Source organism: Fundulus heteroclitus, chromosome 18 (genome assembly GCF_011125445.2).
Source record: "Fundulus heteroclitus isolate FHET01 chromosome 18, MU-UCD_Fhet_4.1, whole genome shotgun sequence".
NCBI classification, from domain to species: domain Eukaryota; kingdom Metazoa; phylum Chordata; class Actinopteri; order Cyprinodontiformes; family Fundulidae; genus Fundulus; species Fundulus heteroclitus.
The window spans coordinates 3,183,312-3,208,779 of NC_046378.1; the positions used below are offsets into that span (position 1 = coordinate 3,183,312).

Genomic DNA, 25,468 nt, shown 5'->3' on the forward strand with positions numbered 1-25,468 from the left:
TATTCCCACCCTTCTTAATAACAGAAAGATCTTTATTGGCATTGCATTAAAACCTTATCACTGAGGTTGGACGGCCTCCTTGCCATCACCCCAATCTTTAGCTCCCTCCCCAGATCCACTATCAGAATCATGTAGGGACACTGACTGGGTCGCTCTTAAACTTTAATATTGCTTCCCGTAATAAACAGTTTGTTTCAATGAAAGATTAGTCTTACCTAAATCTGCCAGGAGTTTAAACCATTTTGGGATTAGCTGTAGTTGCTTTCTAATGTTCGTTTGAGTTTCTCATCCACTTTAAAGGAGAGATGCAGGAATACATGAGAGCTTTTATTAATTGGTTACTTTTTCATTAAATTGTAGAAAAACAGTGGAAATTTAACTACATAAAATATACATTTTAATTTTAAGACACACAAATGTAAAGATCTGGTGCTTTAAAATGTATTTTCAATGCTACATTTCTGTGTTTTTTTGTGTCTTTAACTGTAAATGTAAAATATGTTTCTGCCATTGCAACTGAAATTTGTAATCCATGAACTGCATACTGCAGTTAATTTGTTCAGCAGCAGATAATTTGTGTAAGCAAATGAAAGGGCCGTAATTTCACACTGAATGTTGCTCTGTCCCATCATGATAGCACTGCTACTCTAACCTACATGCATGCTGTGGTCTGACGGTACAGGGTACCTGGTGTAAAATGGCCTGATATTGGTTTAAGAAATGTTTATAAGCAGTTCTGTTTAAATAACATACTTTTGTTGCCTCGTGTACATTTAACTCAAAGGACTCGTGAACCCAGCTTAACTACGATGCAATGTTGATAAAATCAGATTTGAGTTCTGAGATGTAGGTCTAAAAACCTTAAATTTGTGACTTGAGTCCACTTTGTTATCGGATATCTAGCGCTTGAAGAGATGTGCTCTGCTGTATCCTAAAAGAGATGATTATTTTTAGGGACTTGTCCAGGATGTGATATTGATGAGGTGTTTGTGGCAAAGCAATTCCTGGTATCCCTTCACAACATGGACAGAAACCATGAACACCTGAGTCTGGCTAGTTTTTAGTGAAGAAACTTACATGATTCTGATGACATATTCTCCATAAAGTCAGTAGTTCTTGTTCATGAGAAATGTCCCCATTTTAATGAGCAATAATAACATTAAAAGGTTAACATGCCCATTTTCAGGAGAAAACACTGTTCAGGTTAGGATGGGTTTTGTTGTACCTTTTATCCTGATTATCTAGGAATTTGCATTGCCTACTTTGTGTAGCACAAAAGTTTTTTTTTTAAATAAAAAGCTAGCTCTGAAAGTCTATGCTTTATTCTCTGAACCCAAACCTACACAACTGGTTAGGGTCTAGCCTTCCTCCCTGTATAGATATCAGTAGTTATTTGGGTTTATTTCTCCAATCTTGTTTCTCACCTCAGAACAGAGATGGAACCCATTTCTGTCTGCTTGGCAGAGAGACAGACTGTAAGACAAGGTAATTTTGGCTGGCTGGCACCCTCTTTGTATCTCTCTGTCTGAGCTGCTGAGCTATCTCAGGGCTTATTTCTCAAGTTTACCTCAAACAAACAAGTGAGCAAAGGCAGACAAAACTCCCAGCTCTCTGTTCAGGGCGTCATAAACTAACCTAAAGCTGTCCACATACTCTGAGTTGTTGTCGGTGTGTTTGCTAAGAATCAGCTGTGCAAGTGGAAAACTGATAAAGATGTTTATTTTTTTGTGTCATTACAGTCAACGTCTTGAAAAGTTTGGACATAATTCAACAGTAATACAAATACTAATTCCTTCAGTAAACCATGTCCAACAGAATTTGTTGTTTTCCTGTAGAGGGGAGAACAGAAATCCCAGACAAACACATGAAGAAATGTAGTGCGAGTGGTTTAAGGAGTGTAGTGTCCAAACAAAATTGTATCAGTAAAAAAAAAAAAATAGTCAATGTAAAAAGATCAGAAGGAAATCCATTTGGAAAGAGTCCAGATACAAACAATGTTTAGAGTGAAATCAGAGCACCAGGTTTCCTTTAAAGCAAAAAGTCTGCCCTCAGATGATCTGAAGTCTTTGTGGAGTTCATCTGATTTCTGACATTTAAAGGCTAAAGTTTATTAAACCCTTGAGTTTGTTCCAGAGGGTACGGAGTGCATAACAAAGGAAGCATTTATCACAGTACGCTGGGTTGTTCACTGTTAAAAGCCGACGCCGAGACTGCATACAGTTCTACGCTTTTGCCCTTACATACGTTCCAATAACTCCAATTTTGTCCACACAGTTGAGCAGAATTTACAGAAACATGTTTTAATGTTACAAGCACTTTAGCTAATGAGTTTCGCAGCAGAGATGAGCAGATATTTAAATTCATCCGGGCAATTTAGCACAAAGCCGGTCAACCAGCACGGCCACTGAGAGGAAACCAAAAGTGACGAGATTGTAGGAGATAATAAAAACAAATGGAAAAAGTTAGTCTCAGTCACTGGAGCAGGGAAACGTTAGTCTTTTTTGTTCTTTATCTGCACGTTGTGCATTTCGGCAGACGTGGCAGGACAAAAAGTGCATTTGGATAAAAAGGAATGTCGTCCTGAGATTATACATAAAATCATTTGGGAATAAAAGAGTCAGAGAACACATTGTAGAAGCATCTCTGCTATGATTTATCTTTGTTCTGAACTCCTAAAAGGAAAAGGAAACGATTGCTTTAAGCATCAATGTTGTTTAAATTATGTTCCATAACTATTAGAGGCACTTTTTGATTTGAGCACATGTGGAAAGGTCATTAAGAAGAATCACATCGGATTCAACACTGAGCTTAAAACTACAGTGAGCTTTGCCCAGGTGTGCCTCCTGGTGTTTGGTAAATGTCCGCAAAGTTATTTGGAAGTTAGAAGACATATAAAAAGGAAAGAGTTAAAAACTAGGAACATTGTATAAGGCAGGGAAGGTGGTGTCAGCGAGCTAGCAGTGATAATGGAGAGGTCAATGCTGAGCTGCCGTCCACACCTTTAATGGGGACGCTGGAGACTTCGCTCGCTGTCAGAGTGTAAGGCACGCTTCGCTGAACGTGTGAGGAAGAGGAGAGGCGAGCTCACAGGTCAGTGGTGATGACAGGCGTGACTCCGTGGATGAGGAGAGTGGGTCCTAAATCCTGAGTAAGCAGATCCAGCTGGTGTAGGTAAGTAGCGTACCGGCGGGTGTCGGCTGGGGGGCGGGGCAGGTACAGGAAACGCACGGCAGGCGGCTGGCTGGCCTGGTCAAGGATCAGCTTATTGACGGCTGTCAGGTAGTCATCGGAGACGCGCGTGGCATTGCTTGGGAAGCTGTTGACGTAATCGTCTTCGCTCTCCTCCTCCATGGGTCTCGCCTCCATCTCATCGGTGGTGGAGTCTGGAGACAGGGACTTCTGGTTCTTGCTGAATCCACCCTGCCGCTGCCAGTGTAACCCCACCACCTGGTCCCACGGTACGGGGTACACCTGAGCTTTAATTCTCAAATCTTTAAGGAGCTGGCCGAGCTTGGCCTCTGAGCCCCTGACGCTTTGCCCCTCCTCCACGCACAGGAAGAGTCGCAGCGTAGCTTTGCGCCAGGCTTTCACCATGTTGAGGATGCACGCTAGCTGCAGCAGGAACAGGGAGCAGGTGTCGACGTAGCTGCAGCTGTCCGGGCGCAGGAGGTTTATTGGCCAGACATCAACGAACACGTCTCCCTTGGCGAGGGGGGAGGGTGACGAAAGGACCTGAGCTCTGTCGAAGTCATTGAAGTATCGAGCGAGTATCACATTCTTGAGCATCTTCATCGCATCAGAAATAACAGAAACATATTCCTGGGGGCCTAAAACCTTCCCATCCCCAAATTCACCATAATCGTGCCTGTCACTGGACCCTCGCAGGGAGGCAAAGTGATACATGGGAGGCTGATCGACATCCCCAGAAGGACTGAAGGGCTCCACGGACTCGGTGGAAAACAGGGGAGATTCAATCAGCTTATCTTTTGGAAGGCAGTCGTCATAGAAACCGAGAACCAAGGTGTTGGGTCGCATCCCACCTAGAAGTACGGAGCAAGAAGGAGAAAAGAAGAAAAAAAAACATCAAACAGACCGCAAAAGGGCACCAGAATTATTCATAACAGAATATGAAACCATCTCAGTCAGCAGCTTTAAATTTACACACGACACAAAGGGCGTGTGCTGCTGCAGTCACTGTGTTGTTGGCAGCAGTACTGACCAAGTCCTGAGATGAAGAGGAGATGCTGGACACCATGACGTACGGAATCTGCCAATGTCAGGTTGACAAAGGCTTTGATGTTCAGATGGTCCACCAGGGACAGCCAGGAGTCATACTGAGCCTGCAAGGGGTCAGACGGTAAAGTGCCTGAACGAGAGGAAAACAAAAAACAGACATGTGAGAATCTCAGCTACTATGTTGAGAAGCACAAAGAGCAGAGTTTCAGTATTACAAAGAATAAAGGCTTGAATTATTTCACTTTAAGTGTAATGAATCTACATACGACTTTTACTTTTTAAAACAAGTGACACAAATCTAGAACTTTTTCACAATATTCAATTTTTTTTTTATAGATGTGCCTGTACTCTGTACAATCTGCCAAAGCTAAAGCTATTTCCCAAAGAAGAATGAGCAAAACCGTCAGGCTCCAGAAGTGCAAAGCTGGTAGAGATGTCCCATAAAAGACAGACAGCTTTATTTGCTGCAAGGGTTTGTGGTTGTCATTTCCAACTTGATACTGACACTAAGAAAAAAAATATAGAAAGATTATCAGTATATTTCTATACAGCAACACATTTTTTGAAGGCATATGGTTACTTCTGGATAAGAGCAAAAATATGATTAATTACAATAAGACAAACTTAACTTTAACTTTCTTAATTAGAGCAAAACCAGTCAGTAGGGATCAATTCATCCTTCCTTTACATATAAACGAAGTGTCACTTCCTTGTTTGGCAAAACGGTTGACAAGATAATACTTAGTCTAAGTGTTATTCTTCACGGATGCAAGTACCTTTGATTCAGCCATGCAATTGTTTTATTTTATTATAATTGCTACTATTTAGTGAGCCAGTGGCAAATTGAGCCAGCCCTCCATTTGTCTGTCAATTTGCTGTTGACACCATTAAAAGTTACCAGTGACGAACAAATAAAGCGTAATTTCATACTAAAATGATGTGTGTTTCAAAACAAACCATGATCTGGTGCATAAAGCATATTTCTTACAGCGTAAACAATGATCTGGTCCTAGCAACTTCTGTCTACCCTATAGCAGCAGGGTAGGTTGCTACTTTTTTCTCTTTTAATTACCAGCTGACGCCACCATCACTTGTGTGATCAGCCACATTAACCACCATTAACCAGCCATCAGTTGATTAACAATTTCCAGCAGTAATTCACACCGCAGCAGAACAGAGCAGAAGCTCATCTCAATGGGGAGCTCAAACCGACAGTTCACAGCCATTGTGAACTGTCGGTCACGGACACGGTCTATGTTCATGAAGTTAAAATGTAAACCAGCGTTAGATTATGTCATCTGGCAGGTTTAATACAGGAGCTTTAAACTTTTTTTAAGCTGTTTAAGTTGCTCTCAAACATGTGTGGTAGTGTTAGCTTGTAGCGTTAGCATGTAGCGATATTGCAGCTAGCATGTGGCATTGTTTGCCATTTGTTTTTTTTCTTGTCCGCCTGCCTTTATACGGAATGTTATTCTGAACTATGAATATGAACATGCTAGCAGAGTTTAAACTTCCCACAGTAGATGACTGCTGCGATGACCGGCCACAGAGAGGCTATCTGTTATTGCAGCTCTACATTCGGAAGTGCAACAATTTGGGCAAACGTGAATGTGTCAATTTGTACACAGTTTGATGCAAATGAGGATCTTTGAAAAACTTGTTTTTTAGTATCTACTTCATTAAGATATTTTGAAAACCCTAGTAAAATCACGACAAAAAAAAAAACATTAAAAGGTGTATTAATACTTTAGGAAGCACTATGCATTAAGATGCTGCCAACATTGTAATTTCCAGATATTTTCACAGAACATGACGATAGATAAATATGGACATTTGCTAATGTTCCATACTTTACAAGTATTTTTTCCAATTTGGAGTTATATATTTTTTTAAACAGAAAAGTCTATTTGCACAGTGCTTTGTGCAAAATAATGTTAATTTTAATTAAACAATTTATGCTATTCTATTCAAATGAAGGCTTCCTGTGCTGCTGTATGTATATTATTTATTTATTTAATTATTTTTTACAGAGGGGAGGCTTTTTTAATTTATATACATAGCAAATTTATTTATTATTGTGGTGGAGTTTAAACCAGGAGAAGACATTTTTTTTTCGAGATTTCTAGCATGTATCAGCAAATAAACCAGAAGGTACCAGGATAGGAGGTGAAAAACTCCATGGCTGACAAGAAATATGAGGCAGAGGGAGACAAAGATGTGAGACGAGATGTTGAAAGGTGGGAGAGAGGGAAGAACGAGAGACAAAGATCAAACTCCGGATGACAGCATAGACAGAATGTTGGACAGAGCAAAGATGCAGGGAGACACAACAGGGAGGTGGGTAATCCATCACTCCCCAAAAACAGCCGTAGATGTTATAGGGAAATTCAGAGCCTGTGTCTGCGGGGCTATTAATGTGATTGTTCCAAATTACAGGTAAGTACTCTTCTCGGGTTTACAGCAAATAGCTGCTAGTCAAAACTGAGAATAAACAGCATAAAATTCTCCTGCAGTGTAATGAGAAAGCAGGTACAAGAAATTCCTCTTTCCTGTTAGTGTCTAAATGAATGGATTCTTTGTATAGTGACCAAGTGGTTCCTCAGAACCGGAGAAGGGCTCTTCAGTGGCTAATGAACATATTTTTTCACTGTCCAACACTCAAGAGAATTCAGATTGGGAAGATTTCATTCAGAGCTGCTTCCCTTTCCCCCTTTGCTCTACCCACAAACCCCTTACAATGTTCTCCAAAGACAAAGAAATAGTCCAACAATGACCCTGCTACTTCAAATTATTCAGAACACTGCCTTCACATGAAAGAAAGGAGATTCCCCCGTATGTAAAGCTCCCACAGTGAGACAGTAGAGGATCAGTCAATGTCATAAAGAAACAGCTAGTATTCTAACAGGCTATTCAACAGAGCCCTGATAGGTGTGAAACCCTGCAATCTTTTCATTCACACGTACCACACTTTGTTCAAAACGGTTATTCTCCCACTCAGAATGTGCTGCTTTATGTAGGTAAAGGTCGGTGGAGGTAAAAACTGATTTCCTGGAGAAGGAGAAGGTAGTAGCAGCGGAGGTGTTCTTACTGAGGTCTCCCAGCTGGACATGTCCCAGCACGTAGAGGCCGCTCTTCTTGATGTCATTGATGAAGGTAATGAGGCCCACACTGCTGCGAGGGTTGGAAACCATCAGTAGGATCTGAGGTCTCCAGAACTTAATGTGGTCCTTCCTGACGTCCAGCATCAGAAGATATTTACGCACCTGAAGGCAGGAATAAATATGTGTGAGAAGAAGATGATGATTTCATCCCAACCGGCGTAATTCTAAATGCTTTAGTAGGTCAAACAGTTTCTCGAAGCAGTTCTACATCTCATCCAAACATACAGCCACCTTCTCTTTACGCCCTTAGGACTGTCATGTCCTGAATGACTGAAGACCTACACCAGTGCATAACCAGCGCAATCCATCTCCTGGGATACTTATATAATATGCAATAGTCGTATGTGGCAAGAATTAAACTTGCTCGCCATGTTTGTGTTTTCATATGTGAAACATCTGAAAGGTTGATTAGCTTCAACTTTGTGAAGCACAGGTAAGCAATCCTGAAAAAAAACTGAATGATTTCCAACTTAATCCACTTTAGAAACAGATTTTATTAATACAAAATCAAGTCATTTATCAAAATTAACTCCACACATTAAGTTTCTGAAAGCTACGATTAGAAATACGTGGTGCTGCAAGAGTAACACCAAACCTACCAAAGACACGTTAGAAATCCTAAGATGGTTTTCCTACACATTACATTATTTTCATTTTACTTGAAACCAGGTTGGCTGTTACTGTTTGACATTTCTGTTCAACCGTTTTTAGGCTTCCAGCATACACTCCACTTCATTTTTGTCACAATTTGTTCTGATGAACCCGAACACAACCACACACACAGAGCTACATTTAAAGAGTTTTATTGAGGACTATGAGTTGTGGAGGAGGTGACCAGAGGCTGTACCGGACTGGAGCAGACGAGTGATGGTGAAGATGGGCTGAGGCTGGAGACGCGGCGGAGCTGGAGCTGGCAGTTGGCTGAACACGGGCAGACAGAGATAGGGTTCTCAGGCAAGTAGGTGTGGGAAGCACTGGCAGGCAGACGTAGGTAGCACTGGCAGGCAGACATGGGAATCATAGGCAGGGCGAGGTTTGAATGAAGATGATTCGGCGGGGAAGAGCAGATTGAGGTGAGCTTTTATAGAGAGGTAGGCAGGTGGAATGAGTCCGGGCTTGATTGGGCATGACAGGTGTAGGTGACTACTGGAGAGCGTAGATGGGGCCGTATGGGAGGAGGAAGGTGCTGGAAAATGTTTAGGGTGCAGTAGGCAAAAAACTGCACCCTGACAATTTTAGCCTTTTTTTTTCTCCTCAAAGCTCTTTAGATTCTATGCAGAGGAACTTAAACTTAGCACCAAAGAGTCCGATAATCTATTTCTTACAAAGCTACAGTGGACTGATGCTTCACCTTTAATGGCACAGCACACTATTGTCCCACTGATGAACCTCTTGTTACCATCATCCAAAACTACAGGTACTAACTGGAGCCCCTGAAGAAGTCATTATCGAATTATGAATATGAGTGTACACCGCATGACTGCACTCAACTTCTGGTCTGTATGGCTGTGTTGTCAATGGTTTTATATCAGCTGCACCAAAAAAATAAAAAAAATAATATTACCAAAGAATGTGGTAATGGAATGCGCCAGCTAGTGCTACTAAAAAGTCTGCAGTTTGGAACCATTTTACAGCAGAAAAGAAAAGCAGTCCATTTATAACTAAACTTAGCAGGGTGGTACTTCACAAGAGCCAAGCTGGATACACAACAGTTTGTCACCGGAATGCTATATTGCTTTTGACTTTTCTACAGACTTTTGTAGAGGCGCTACTGTCAGTCATATACATGGCATCATTTTATTTCCATTACAAGCTTTTTCTACTATTGTTTGTGTCTGTTCGGTTTTGCATTTAGTGGAACCACACTTTTTATTCAGCCAGATATTTAGTAGTCACATGTTTTGGTTTGGTGTGCAATGAAACGGAGATGGGTTTATGTATTTTTTTTTTAATCCATCATGAATTGACGCCTCCCAAATCCAGAAACTTCTGAACATTGAGTGTTTTTATATGGGAGAGTCATTGTTTAGAACAAGTATTCAGGCTTCTCTCTATCCACAGTGACTTTGTTAACTGTGTTGTAGTCATGGTTTGTAGGGCCTGAGTCTTGAGGCAAAACATTCACCTTAACTGAGTTTTATCTGAATGAATCAAATATCCTAAACTGGCCTCTCTTATCTGGAGGAACAAAGCAAACATCTACTGCATGAGCAAAACAATTAGTACACTTTCTATACTAATACCATATTTTACTTATGTCAAAAACCTTTTGTATGAATCTCTGATTTATATGCATGAAGATGCTGTTGTAGAGCAGCTAAATGGGACAAATTCTTCTAACATTTCCTGTGAATAATCTGCATTTGGTTGTTTAGTGCTCTGTATGTTCATGTAGGAATTTTAAAACATATCCTAAAATCTAATGGTAGCCAGTGTAAAGAATATAAAATGGGGGTCATACAAGTTTGCTTGCTGGAACGAGTCAGTAGTCTCAGCATTTTGTATGGCTTGAAGGCGTGAAAGGGATGATTTATCCAAACTGGTGAACAGGTCACTGCAATAATCTGAACCCGATGACACAAACGTATGAGTAGTTTTTTTTTTTTTAAGTTCAGCTGAAGAGACCATGTTTGGCAGTTTTTTTTTTTTTTTTTTAAATCTTCCTTAACTGAAAGAAGCAGGAATGAGACTGAGATTTTACATGTGAGTCAAAGCCCAGATAAGGCATAAGAGCACCATGGCCGTTTATCCAAACTGAGTTTATAAAAAACACAAGTCCAGTTAAACAGAAATTTGAAGTTGTTTTAAGTGCAAATAAAGTAAGAAAAAAAAAGCTAAATGTGCCTTTTCGGATTTGATTAACGAGTGTGTATTCAGTCATCAAGTCGAAAACCTAAATGTTAACGGTTAAAATATTAAAAGAAAGGCGTGATGGGCCAAATCTAAGACAAATAATGGGCCAAATCTAAGACAAATAATGCAATATATATATATATATATATATATATATATATATATATATATATATATATATATATATATATATATATATATATATATATATATATATATATATATATATATATTGGCTTTAAATATCTGGATAATCAAACATTTTTCCAGACTTTTTTTTTCGTCTTTCTATACAAAAAGCTAAATACAAGTCAAAATTGAATGTACTGTCAAGGGAGAACCATTGAAGTATTTAAGTGAATATCTGAAAAGAATGAATAAATGCTAATTTTATACCAGTCTACAGGATAAAAACTCCACTCTGGCAGAGAAGGCCAGCTGAGAGAGAAATCTATCTTACTGGGAACTTCTGCTCTTTTTAAGGGGTTGCAAATAAAACATGAAGTTATTGGGATAACCGAAAAGTTGAGGAGCATTTCGTCTCAGGGAAGCCAGCAGAGTTGATGTGAAGAAAGTAAACTGGATGAGTCACCCAGTTATCTCCCATTTAGATGAGTGGGATGAGGAAACAGCCTCAAGTGCTTCTAGTCAATTAAAGAGCTAGCACTGTTTTTGGCTGGAAGAAACCTCCACACAGGAGGAGAAGCGTGTGAGAAAGGGTAAAAACACTTGGAAAGGATGTTAATATGAAAACACTTTCAGGGTGTGTTTTATTGGCCTGTGGCGATGGAGCAACATTGTTAAAGAGAGCAGAGTGCTGGTTTTTTGTCTTGGAGCTTCCCTTTAGGCCTGAAAACAGCCAAGAAATCATTCTGATAATGTCTCAACGATAAGTCCGGCTCAATCTCCCCGAAACTGCGAGTTAATGTGTGTCCGCGTGACTATCAATCATAAACAAAGATACAAACAACATTATTACCGTCATAATCTCCGCAGCTGTAAAAGACAGAAAGACAAGGTCCCAGAAGCAGAGTCTGACTGCCTCCACTCAGCAAATCATCTGTCTCCCTTTATCTCTCTGTTTCCCTGTCTTCTCATCCATCAGACTATCATCATTTCACTGCTGCTTCCATCTCATCCATCACTTAGTTTTTCAATCATTCATCCCCTGCTTCTGTTCCGCTCCCACCTTCTCTCCCCGTGATATAATCAGCACTACTTGCCACCGTTTTGTCTTTTTCTCCCCTCCTAAAAACACTTGTCGACCGCCTACTATCTAGCTGGGTCTCTTTGTTGTTCTGTACTAATGTGCTTTTCATCCCTGCCTCAATGTCACACAGCTGGCACTCAGACACACTGGCTACTGCTGGAGGGCGCAGCCGTATGCATGTGGCACTCTACACACGCACAGATGGCTTCTCTTTAGCTCAGCCCGTCGTTTCTATTACTTTTTCTCAAAGCGGGCTTCTTGCTAGAGGCGGGTTGACGACCAACTTATGAGATGAGAGGTGGGGGCGGTGAAATCAGGAGGCCCATTTGTAAAATGAGTATAAGATGTTGGGACGCACATTTAAAGTTCATAGAAATGATTAATTAGCCAATAAGAACATTACACTCAAAACAGGAGCAATATTTACGTTGTGTTCTCGGTGTGCTAAATGAACGCCGCGTCATGTAGTTTATCTGTGGCCTTAAATCAGTTAATAACTGCTATTTGTTACTGTCTAAAGCTTGAGACCAACTCAGACCACAAAACTGTGGTGTGTTTTGATACTGAGGTTTCGGTCCAGTGGTACGGGGATGTGTCCGACCATACAGTGGTCTACACTTCCTGAAGTACTTTATTGTTTCTGTTTATGAGCAATAATTTATTCCGTGTCGTTGCGAATGGCTGCCCATCCTGTTGGAGATATCTTCCTAATAAAGGTAGTCGTTCCTGTTCTCTGACAGGCGTTGTCACGATGGGAGTAGCAATGTGGTAAAGATTTGATTCAAACTGAGGGTTTCTTTGAGATTTTTACCAGGGATGCACTGGAAATTTGGCAGGTAGCGAGAATTTTGGTAGCGAGAATTTTGAATTTTTCCAATCAGTGAAAACACAAAATAAACGTCACAGTGAAAACAGACTTCATGCATTCCCGAGGGAAGAAGATTCAAAGTTAGCCATTTTAAGCTTCACGTGGGTGTCTAAAGCTGAAGTCCTTCAAAGTGAAACTATTTTCTGAGACATATTTGAGCCTCATTCACTATGAGGGAGAGTAATCATCTGTGCTGACTTTAAAATAATAGTACAAGCTTTACAGTGACGGCTCTGTCGCACGGCTGGGCGATGTTACCTCTATTCGATATTAATAGTTGATGACGTCTCACAGCAGAAAGAAAATTTTGAATGCTGTTCTTCCTGTCATAAAGTGCTTTAAAAATAAGTCAGAATGAGCTAAAACTGGCATCTGCAAGTCCAAGTTTTACATAAGCCATAAATGAAAAAAAAAGCCACAATGTCAAAAAATAATAAACACAACTTAATAATTAATTTAAGAACTAAATAAAATGATTAATAAGACAGCGGGCACTCACTGGGAAGTTGGTACAGTAATTTTCTTTGGAGCAAAGGAAGTAAAGGAACAAGAGTCACCTTTTTAAGCATCATCTTTTCTTCCAATTTTTGCAAGAGGGAATATGTTGATTACTGAAATAAACATCCCACTGAGGGCTTCCTACAATGGCACTTACAGATAATAACTACTCAAACACCAGCCTGGGAGGTTTTCAAGTTAACATTACAAAGCAAACTAAGTGATACTTCCGCTCAAGCTTAAAATAACATCGGCATCTCTGACTCGGGTCTCGTTATGAGACAAACCTGCTTCACCTCATTCAGAACATGTACACATGGACGTGGACATGTCCTGCTCATATACAGCTTCACAGTCTGACAGAAGTCTTTCATTTTTTACTACATTGTTCCAATGCATTCAATAAGACCCCTTAAACTACACAGCCGTTGCTACGGCAGTGTGTTTAGGACCGTTGTCATGGCGACAGAAACACCTTGGACTTAGTCCAGTCTTCACGTCTGAGACCATAATGGCGGTCAAACAGTCCTGTTTGATAGATGATTGTGGAATTTTATAGAACTTAAAAAACAAAAGGCATGTCATCAACAACTTTGTACACAACCAAAGTTGTCATGTTTTGATTGAATTGATTTCTTGTGGACACATTCCTTGTTTACAACCAGAGCCACAATCAAATGCAGAGAGCCCAATCAGAGCCCAGTGTTAACGTCTACACACCGTCACACACCAATCAGTTCAGGAGAAAATCCGTTTTTTCCTTTAGTGATGCTGCGACATATGAATGGGTGCTGGTCCTCTACATTATTACTTCAAAGTACATTTGAACACTAAATAAAGCTTGTTTAACATCAGAAAAAAAAGAATTTACTTTTTAGTTCCCAGAGGTTCTAAAATAAAAGGGAGATGGACCTTAAACCATAAAGCCCCTCTTCTTTAGAACCAACTCTGAGCTTTTACCAGTGAAGTCGACACATTTTCAAACCAGGCCACAAAATGTTCCTTTTGACAAAGTTTACAGTTAGATGGGCTTTGGTCATCTTGAGCTATCTCTGTAGGTCAAACTGCTGTCGTTACTCTCTTCATTTTCTATTTCTGTTTTTGAAATTATTTTCCAAATGTCCCCTATTATAGAAAATACTCCCGAGTCCATTGGTATCCCCTCAGCGCCCAGCTGAGGTAGATGGCTGCTAGACTAATCCTGGCCCTCTTAACGGGGTCTTCCTGTTTAAAGGGAGTTGATCCTTTCCACTCTGACCCAGTGTTCACTCAGAATGAGCGTGCAGTGAAGAAAGATTCTAAACAATCTGATGGTGTCCCTAAAAAACTTTTAACTCGTTGCTTTTTTACGAGCCATTGCATCTCAACACACTGTATCAGTGTTTAAAGTGTAACTCTGTGTTCTGTGGTCTGTGTTCAGCATGGGGGGAAGCAGCCGAAAGCTTGATTTTTCATATAGAATCATGGAGAGTGAGCAGAGTTATGCTGGTAGTTATGCCACGGTTTGGTCTTTTGAGATGGAGAATTTTTCATCTCCCTTGTCACCGGGGTTTGAGGGAGGCTTGTGGAGCCCAGATGGCCAGAGCCTGATCAGTTTTAGCTGCTGGCTCAAGGTGCTGAGTCAGTGGCGCCAGAACCTGATGCTGCAGAGGCAATGGAGGACAGGATTGATCTAGTTAAATATTATCATGTTTTTTTCCCGCTTTGTTATCCGGACGGGATCAACGGCAGCTTTGTGCATCATGATTCATTTGTAATGTGGACTTTTAGACATAAAAGCAGAATTTCAACAAATGTGCACCAATTTTTAAAAAAAAAAATAATGACAGGATATGTAGACAGCTCTATAAGATAACCATGTTAACAGTTTATTGGCAAAAAAAAAAAAGTTGATTTGGGGCTGCGTTAGCCTTTAATGATTTGAAGTGAACTGGATTGTGTAGAGCTGGATGTGAAGGGGACTTGTATACCTTGTAATGCAGCTTATGATGACTTTCATTGTGATTTAGAAACTTAAAGAAAAAAAATCCTCTAATATTAAATGCAGTTTAATGAGTTTAACCCATTTCTCTCCATCACTACCTGATAATGTTGGGTTTGGATTGTAGAAATATTCTATCCGATTTGTGTAGCCGAACAAACTTTTTACTGTTTTGGCGACGGTGTCAGGATGAAGACAATCTGTGGGAGGGCGGTTTGTGAGAAGGAAAGAATAAGAAAATTGTGTTTGGAGAAGCACAATAAGTTAAGTAGCTGTAATAATGTTCTGTCTCTTGACAAGCTGCTGGCAGACCCAGCCGACGTCCCCCTCCCTGCCCATAACCCCCGCCTGCAGCATTGGCAACAGCTCCCTTCGGCTGCAGGCCCTTCTGACAACATTGGCCCCTCTTCTTGAAAACAGCCAACAGAGGACAGGGCGAGCTGAATGATGGAGAGCGTGTGTTTGTGCCATAAATGTAGAGAGCTTTACTGGGGGAATAGATGCAGATGTGTGTGTGTGTGTGTGTGTGTGTGTGTTTGTGTGTTTTTACGTCTGGTAAGCCTGATATAAACTTGATAGATGTCGGCTGCAGGAATGACAAGCTTTAATGTGTAAGGTAGAGGGGAAAAAAAGCAGAAGGAGAACGTGCGTGTACTTCAGCTAAATGTAAAACGATTGGGTGAGGCAGTGTAGAGGTGTGTGTGTGTGTGTGTGTGTGTGTACAGGCATCTATAAACCTGATAGAACGATTGCTTGGCAGAGGTACAGTATCGTGTAAAGCGTAGGGGATGAGATTTTAGTTGCTATAGAAATGACAAGCAGTACTGTGTGTGTGTGTGTGTGTGTGTGTGTGTGTGTGTGTGTGTGTGTGTGTGTGTGTGTGTTTGACAGACCTGGTGGAAAATGAGAGCCTGGCTGATGTATCCCCAGCTGGACGTGGGGCTGAGGTAGTGAATCAGCAGGAGGAGGAGCAGCATGAAGGCAATGCTAGCTGAGGCGTAGATGGCGTTGATGAGAAACATCATGATGGCACAACCGATGATGCCCAGCACGCATGTATGCCAGGTGAAGTAACGGAACGTGGGCCTGAGAGGAAAACAAGAGAGGGGTGGAGGTAAATCTCACGGCACAAGTTGCAGGAAACAGCAAAGAAACAGGGAGACAGAAAGGCCAGCCTGTGGTATTTGAGAATATCTGCATGAAGAGGTCAGAAGAAAAAGAAAATGAATAGAAATAAACCCTTCTTCAGAGACTTTTCAATAATACCAGAGGATATTTATGTCTTGTCTCCCAATTTACTTTGCACAATAATCATTTTAAAATGTATTATTTGATAAGTAACATTTAGGTGAAATGTCAGCACATCATCTCTCTCTTTTTTGTTTCCAGGAAAAAGCAGGAGTAGTAAACCTGATGAACATGTTGGCCACATCACTTGCCACCACTTCAGTGTACTCCTCTTGGTAAATGAGGTAGAATAACAAGAACGAAATCTGTCCCTGTGGTTAGGAGTAGATTTCTCAACCAACATATTGCAATTAAACAAAGTTGACATTTACTGGGACATCCTAATGTGCCAACAAAAATCATCTGGTGACCAGAATGAGACAATTTTATCCTGCTGGTTGAAAGGCCCGTTGCAGAACTGACAAATCGCAGTTCTGCAACGCAGTATCTGTTGGAATGCAGTTGCTCAATTCCAGAAAACCTTTTAGAGACACAGGTTAAGCTGCACAGTGTTGCTGTGTCTAGGTTATGTGTCAAAGTTGGTATATATACATATATGTATTAGGGCTGGGCAAGTTAACGCGTTAATTTCGCGTTAATTCATTAGACTATTAACGGCGATATTTATTTTATCGCGCATTAACGCATGTTGCTCACATGCTTTCAGTCAGTGTCAGTCAGCACTGTCACGGCAGCACTCTCCCGCTCCCCCTCCCCTCTCGTACATGGCTCAGTGGCGCCAGCCAATCAGCACGCAGGCTCAGCCTGGCCCGCCCACTCAGCTCTCACACAAACTTAACACACAAACAGCTGAGAGAGACTGCAGCAGCGAAAAAACATGAACAGAGGAAGTAGCACCGTTTGGCTTTCTTTTAATACCGTAAATGAAATCAAGCTGTATGTTTTGTAAAAAGCCGGTTCATTTCAGTGGAAACACAACAAATTTATCTAAGCACGTGAAAAAACATGAAAACGTCGAGCCACAGAAACGGAGAGAGGAGACGAAACTTCTGTCATTGCCCAGACAGACCCACAGACGTCTCTGACTGAGGCGTTTCAGTCCTCCATGGAACATCCAGGTAGATCAGTGTTCATCTTCAGCAGCAGTTCATGTTAACTTTCAAAGTAGATATTATCTATCATATGTTACTGGAGCCCACACATAACATGTAATTAAGACCTTGAAAGAACCCAGTACATATATTAAAAAGTGTTATTTAAGATAAGATAACATTAGCTAATCCTTTTTTTATCCCACAACGGGGAAATTTATAGGATTAAAGCAACAGGCAGGTGCACACAACACAGACAAAATTAGATAAGGATTGAAAAATATAAGAGGTGGATTAGCGAAAAAACACTGAACCTAACATTATTGTTATTATTATTATTATTATTATTATTTAATTGTAATAATAAAATAAAAACCACAAAACCCAAAAGGTCAACAGTTTCATGATACATCAAGCTTAGGGACTGGCTAATATACAGCAGGTCAAAAAAGGCCATATTTTGGCTGCACTGCTGCTGTTCTCTTATGAAGAAAAGATCAACTAGTGCACTAAATTCAATAGATGGGTTGAAAATATCCAGTATAAAATAAGTGCTACAAATGTTACAACACTTTTGTTCATATGGCAGCAGAACATTAAAATAAAAGTGCTCTTTACACTACTTTTGAATTCATTCTTGGAGTTTGCGCATACAATGCGATTAATCATGATTAATCGGGCAAATTATGCAATTAATCGCGTTTAAAAATTTTAATCGTTGCCCAGCCCTAATATATATATATATATATATATATATATATATATATATATAAAAATCAACGAGGAAAAGAATTGCAACAAAAAAGGTATACTAAACTTCATAGTTTAGCCTACAGAGATGGCACATAGTGTTTTTTTTTATATTAAATGAGATGCACCATTAATGGATTTGGTTTTCTTGATTCCTGGAATAAAAAACATCATGGGAATGCATGATATTAGGAAAACATGTGATTGCAATTTTTTTAATGGCAATATGGATTGCAAAAGAACCACGTCTTCTTCACTGCACTTCTCCATGATCACCATATTCCCTACACTGTCCCGGAGCGTTAGGATCCTGGCCACTAAGAGCTTAGATTCCTTACTGTTATTGACTTCAGAGGAGCATCAAAACAAATGTGGCATTTATGTGGAGAAAAGATCAATTAAACTAAAAGCTACACAGATAATTAGCCACTGCTTGCTGTTGCAGACCTCTTGGCGTTTGTGTGCAGAGGCCTAATGAATATGGAAACAGGCGCATTAGCTGCGTTGGCCACACTTGGAGCTTACATTCCAGGAAGGAGCTGGAGGTGTGAGGCTACACATCGGCTGGAAGAACTAAACCTTTTTCCTCGATCAAGCAATTGACCCCAATTTCCCTGCTGCACCTGAACGCGCGTAGATGAACAACCGTACAAATGGACGGAGCGCTAATTACACACCTCAACTCAAACACGGTGACGGCTTCCTCCATAGATCAATTCACAGATTTTGACTAAGAGGCAAAATTAACAATCAGTAAACATCAAACTGCAGTAATGTGTAGCTTTCAGTAGAGAAGAGAGGAGTGAGAACAGAAAGAGCTTAAAATAGCTGGAGCGTGACAGGATCGACAGACGCGGCTACTGAAAAACTGAGTGGATCTAAATTTACAAAACTGAAAATTGATATTTTGAAAGCTCACAGATGGCGAAAAGTAATTTATTGTAATGGGCTTGTAAACAGTCTCTGTAACACTCTGTAAAACAGAGACAGTAATTCTACCCCAGCATCATTATATGCCAGTCAAATCCAGACTGAAAAGGTATTGCATCCAGAAAATCCACCATCGGACGCAGAAATCTTCCTAGCACACTAATTGAGTTATAAGTTATTGGCCTATAAAACTTATAAGATTAATGAGGAAGGACGTTCATCCCTAGTGATAAAATAAACTTAGGGGAATCAACTTTTCCTTCAACTCACAGTTCAATAGATGCATTAAGTTTATTGATCATAGAAGCTTTAACAGTATTCAAGGATGTGAATCATTTAAAAACAGCCTCTCTGTTCTAAACAGCAGAGGCTGCGGCGTTGGGTTATTTTCTAACATCTTGTAGACAACTGTCCATTAGTCAAAGATGAATAATTACATTTACTGATGGATTCTGTTGGTGACAAATAGGACCAGAATTTAATTTGCTTACTTGATCAATCATGCACATCCCTCCTTATGAGGTCAAAGCCCATCATTTTTGTACAATAGTCTGATTTATGCTCAAATAGCACAAAACTGACATTTCCTTAATGCCGAGCGGTATTTTATGTTTAACGCTAATTAAAGACTCCACAAACGGTCAATCAAGATGTTGACCATTGGAAACAATATGGGCTTTTAGCAAGCAGGGGCTATTGTTAAGCTCATAGCCTCTAAAAAGAGAGACTAAATACATGGAACATATTTTAGGCTCTGAATCTCACAAAATTCATGCTGCATTGGTTCACAACAGCACCCCCTACAGGTGATGCGTCCACAGTGGTCACATGTAGCTCATTTAAGCAGTGGCAGGGTGGACCTCCAAGAGTAAAGGTGCAGCCACAAATCACTTACTGATGAGCCATTTCTCCAGAGGATGAGAACCTGGTGTTCCAGGGCGAGGTAACTTGATGGCTACTGAAATTAATTTAGCCTGGAATCTACCTCAGAACCAATATGCCATGAGAGACCCTACCAGGGGGAGAACAATTGCCTCTGGGCCTTCTGAGACACTCAAACTCCTTTAATATGATAAGGTGGGCATTAGAGGAAGAAAGAAGCCAGCTGGTGTGGTTTGGGCATCTGGTAAGGATGCCCTGTGAGCACCTTCCTGTTGATATGATCTGACCCTGTCCCACTGGAAGGAGGCCTGGGCAGACCCAGAACTTACTAGAGAAACTATTGTCTTGAACAATGAAACAAACCCAGTGGGTAAAAATCCACAAGGAAGAGAACTGGATAGCCAGACCTGTAGTTTGTGGCTAGACTTGTCAACGAGAACTCATTGGGACGTTACCTGTCCATCAAGCTTTATAGGGTGACAGCAAAGAACAATGCCAGCATCAGAAATGGAGTAAACACATACAGATTACAGTAAACAAAACATTATTCTCGCTACCTAAATAACATGTCAATGCAATCGTGTTTATATCTCGTGGCTGGCATTGGACTGCCTTACAGTCCGCATGGCTGAGCTGGTGGATGTAGGTTGGAAGCAGTAAGTCTGGGGATCTCTGCTTATACTAGCGGCACCGTGATCCAGTCTTGAACAAGTGGATGGATTATTAAAAGCACCCATGCAGGCGGAGCAGATAAGCTGGTCAGAGTTACTTTAGGTCTGTGCGGAATTGAATTTCTGTCTTCAATATACAAAACAGACTTATTGTGATGGGCTTTTCCTCTTTTTCCTTTGGCTTCCAAGCTGGCAATATGCAAAAGGAACATAGTATGTCTGCAGCCTTAGAAGACATCACAGGGATCACACGCACAGCTACAACTCTTCACTGGGCTAATAAAATAAAACAGATGAGTATGGGCTTGAGGTGGACAATATATCAGATCTCAATCATCATCACAATATAATTGTGGGCAATATCACAATTTCAAGGGACTGCTTGGATGAATTTATAGCAGGCTATAACGTTTCAGGGTACGTGCTTTCACACAGCTTGCAAATATAAGAGGTGGCCCCCGTCAGAGTAACTTTCATCTCCATTTAGGCCCACAACGGATTTAGATCTGAATGACCATGATGATACGGTTTAAAGAGGGTGCATTTATGGTAAAGCGTCCGGAGGAAAATGCTGGTTTATTGCAATCCCTGTTGTCATCTCAATATTCACTCAGATTCTGGAATTTAGTGCTTTCTGAAGCTGCAGCCCTCGAATGAACACTTTAAGGCAAGGTTCTCCAACGTTGTTTTCTCTGCACTACAACTGTGACTGTAGAGTAAAAACTACATACAACAAGCTGGGCCTCCATCTTGGTAGAGATTTTAGCACATCCTTGTTTGTTCTTGCTGTTTAACAACAGTCTTGAAACATAACTTTTATTTCCCCTTGACTTGAACACTTAGCACAAGCGTTGGCCACAATTCTCCAATCTCCCCCTATCCATCCCAACTAAGAGTGGAATTAATTACAGTAAAAGCCTCCCCACCTGGTCCACCCTCCCCCACTCATCCTTTTAGTCTCTGCAGGGACCGTTGCTGCTGATCAGAGGGGCCACACGTAGCCACCTCCCCATCTCCCTTGTTCTCCAGAGACTGATGTCACTTAGCTGACACAGCAAAATCACCCTGGACTAAAAACTTGCCACACATCGAGTCCCTGGAAACATAAAGAGGCGGGGCAGCTGAGGCAGAGAGCCGAAAGCCAGCTTGATGCCAAAGAAACACGTCATATCTGAGGGGAAGCGGGGACGGACGCACATATCCAGAGGAAGAGAGGCTAGGAGATGCCAAATTCTATAAGTGAGAGGTCTGAGTGTGTGAGACATTACGTCAGGTTGCTTCTAACATCAAGGAGGCACCGGCGGAGACCGATTTGACCTTAAGAAACCTGAACTTAATTGATATTGGATCAAGCTGGTAAATGACAACCATTTCTCCTCAGTGGGGCTTCAAGTAGGAGACTGACTGTTAATTTAAGGTTGAAGTTTACTTCTAAGTTTGAACGAGGCAAAAGTGTTTCTCTCAAGTGTTGCATTTAAAGTGCCTGGGGAAGTTCAGCTAGGTGTTCATGTTGTGAACCTATTAACAACTAAATTTCAGGGGGCATTTCGCAGTAGAAGTTTTTAAAATATAGCCTCAAGGTTGATGAACCATCAAGAACCCAAACCTGAAATGTATGATTAAAGGAAGCAGTGTGATGGCCATTCTGAAAGTATGGATTTATGTGTGGTTTCTTGGAAGCCTAAGGAGACTATTTTGACATAAATGTGAAAAATTATACTTAGAAACATCACTTGAGAAAAGTGTGTTTATTTGAGACAGAACGACGATCAAAGGTGAACACAAAAGTAACCAATGATATTTGACAGAGAAAAACGTGATGACTTTGTGGTGACTTTAAAGGGATATTTCAGATTTACCAAACTGTGCTTTTGTTGCTAGGTTAAAAGTATTTTAAAGTTGATTGAAGCCAATTTTGCCTTGGCAAGGGATTAGCTATAAAACTAGTCTCACTTTCATCAAAATAAACAGTCAAACATTGTACTCAGTTCGAACCTAGATGTTGGATTTTCACTTTCCAGTGTGAAACAAAAGAAAGGCTTGTTTAAGTCAGAGGTCACTGAGCAACCCCAAGTTTAACATCCAATATGGCTGCTGAACATAGAAAACGGAGAATGTTGTTGGGAAGAAATTGCTGATTTGTACCTCCGGCAGTTTGGGCCTCACAGATTAAGTAGTTGTTGCACAACTTCTATTAGCCTCCATGTTAAAGTCAAAGTCCTTTTATTAGTGTTCTTTAGGAGAAATGTGCTTTGGACAGAGAGGTTACACTGCACAGCCACTTGCCACTATTCCATAAGATTACAAAGATAATAAATACATAAATTATTTAATGAAATAATAATAAAAAAACACAAATTCATTAAAAATCACATCACAAACAAGGTTTCACTGAAAAAAAGATTGTAAGGTAAAAAAAACACAATAAAAAGTTTTGTTAATTAGAACAATGTCCTATTCTCAACCATGCAGCCATACATGCTCCTCCCACCTCTAAATATATGACTAAATGACTAAACCAGTCAATGAGGACTAAGTTATCTAGGCAGCTTTGCTTTCTTCCAGACATGTTTGTCATTTGCTCTGTGTTCATTAATAGCTTTAAGTGATGACAGAAGGAAGGAAAGCTTGTACCTGTTATGCTTACAGAGAAGAACTGTACCTTTGCCCTGAGTTTAGTAAGACCTGCTCAGAGTCCAGAACGTGAGAGGGATCTGCTGAAATACAGTCTGCCTGCCTGAGGATGCTCTGTTCAAACAGTTGTTGGGGAGTTGGAGGAACTGTCCAACCTACCCATAGTCTTTCCTGTGGTTTTTATCAAAGTTAAAATCTGAGGTTCTGATTTCACAGTAAAATAAACAAACCAGCATGCAATGCCATACCTTAAAAGCAGTGTTGAACAAAAAGCTACTAGTTACAGTTACTTCTCCCAAACAGTAACTGAGGTAGTCACTCAGTTACTGTACTATCAAAGCAACTAGTTACTAGACAAAGTATTTGCAGTTCCTATTACAATATAAAATGCCAATAATATGATTGACTTTCCTGTTATTAAAACTTTAAATACTACTGAGTTCAATTATCAAACATAGAACCCATAATAAATGGACTAAATATCTGAAAACATGGTACACAACAATATAGTTATGTAGATATGATTATCATTAATACGTGCAATGTTTATAATAAAATATGTATAGCAATAAAATGAATGCTTTTCAAGCAATATGACAAAATAAAATTCACTTTGTTGTAAAATAAATAGGGGTCACACCCTTCCAGATACTTTTGATCATAAGTATTTTTATGATCATGACAGTAAAAAAATAGCAGCATAGCACTGAAGAAGTAAAGCGCAAAAATAAAGGTCCCCAAAATAAAAATAATTTTAAAACAAACAATAACATAAAAGTAAAAACTTTGGCCTACTTCTGATCACAAATTTACAGTAGGTGGGCTGCTGGGCAATGTCTGCAGACCAAAGCAAGATGTATGACAAGTCACGCCTCTCTACCGCCACTCCAGCTGCAACGTGCCCCCCTCCCCCTCCCCTCCCCCTCCCCTCCCCTCCCCCTCCCCTCCCCTTCTCACCTGTCGCCTCGTATGCGTATATTTGCAAATGATAAAAACAGCAAAATAGCGTCACATTTTGGAGGAACATGTCTAGAGAAAAAGTTAGTAACTTATAACTTCATAATGCTGTAAAGAGAACCTTTTGATCCACTTGATGTGCTCTCTGCCATTCAGGCGCTACATTACGCTGCTCTGACAGTGGCATTCTATGAGCTGGGCGCGTCTAAGCCCGGAGCAGCAGCTGTTCACGTGGACGTACATGACACGCGCAGCTGATCCGGCTTTGTGAACAAGAGACTGGAGAACAACACAGAGAAAGATGGTGTGTCATGTGCTACCGTAGTCCATCTAAAAGGATACCTTTAGTTATTCACAAGACAATGTTTTAGTTCTATCTAAAATAATAAATTATTGCTTGCTGGTACTTTAAAACACCACATGCCGTACTAACTACTGACTCTCCGTTCACTTATTTATCTATCTCTCCTTCACATGCAAATTTTTTTCTTTTACTCAAGGGAATATAAAATAGTGCCTGAACTTTCAGCTTCTGAATGCAGTCTGTGATTTAGCAAGGCTCACCTCCCTCACTGCGTGTCCCTTGCTGTTAGTCTATTCTGTGTGCGCAATGCATGGTGAAGACTCACACAACTTAAGCCTCCTCAGTCAGTCGGCGTCTTGTATGGCTGTGTCTTCCCTCTCCCTTTAAATGGAGAGAACTAAACCATCATTGACCCATATTTTTGTAGGTAGCATTTTAACCCTCTGCTAGTTCACGATGGTGATATGGTGATATGGACATTAATATGATCATAATATGTCGTACTACTATTGTGATAACAATAAAAGTGATGATAAAAGACTATTAACAACCTTTTGGTGTCTTCTTTAGGTAACTGTGTGGCTGTGACTGCATGTCAATTATAGCCCAATGAACACAAATACTGTCCATAAAAAACAACAAAAAACATACAACATATTAAAACAAAATTTGAAATATGTTTCATCAGGAAAGTAGTTACATAAAGAAGTGTGATTTTCTCACTAAACTACAGACAGTAATTGTATTTAATTATACTTTTCACTTTTATTGACATTTATTGATGCTCTCAAGTAACCAGCAGTGGAGAAAATCACAAAAGTAGCAATCTTGACAATACTGGCAGTTTTAGGGATTTTCAGACACTACTAATTTGAATTTATTGTTGTCACGCTGTTACACAATTTCCAGATTAAAGTTCTGAGGCAAATCAAATATAGCATAAGACATATCTAGTCGCAGTCAGATATTAACTGCTTATAAAGCCTTGATAGCATCCCAGTTAAAAAAAACAAAAACAAATTGCAATTATTGCATTCAGTGGTATTACACTGCATCAGCTTTATATTATTTAACAGGTAAATTTAGCTATTTAAGTTCAGTGTAGCTCTCTGATAGGGTATCTTACAAAGTAAGAAAAAAAGGCTTATGTGTCAATACATATCAATATTCTCATCCTCTATGCTCCTCCGCCCTGGAACCAAATTCCTGAAATGTGCAGAAACGGTTGGTCCCTTTAAATCAGGACTGAAAACA

At 40.2% G+C, this 25,468-nt stretch overlaps 1 protein-coding gene across 1 annotated transcript in view; it reads right to left on the reverse strand.

Annotated features, from left to right (window-relative positions):
• Nucleotides 1-1,702: 1,702 nt before the first annotated feature.
• zgc:153039 (uncharacterized protein LOC767698 homolog) overlaps nt 1,703-25,468 on the reverse strand; it is an 80,735-nt gene continuing 56,969 nt past the window's right edge. Inside the window, exons 10-13 of the mRNA XM_036149938.1 lie at nt 15,701-15,893; nt 7,325-7,499; nt 4,220-4,366; nt 1,703-4,040 (exon numbers count right to left, since the gene is read on the reverse strand). Coding sequence (XP_036005831.1) covers nt 3,085-4,040; nt 4,220-4,366; nt 7,325-7,499; nt 15,701-15,893 — 1,471 coding nt within the window. The 3' untranslated portion in view covers nt 1,703-3,084. The remainder of the gene's footprint in view (nt 4,041-4,219; nt 4,367-7,324; nt 7,500-15,700; nt 15,894-25,468) is intronic.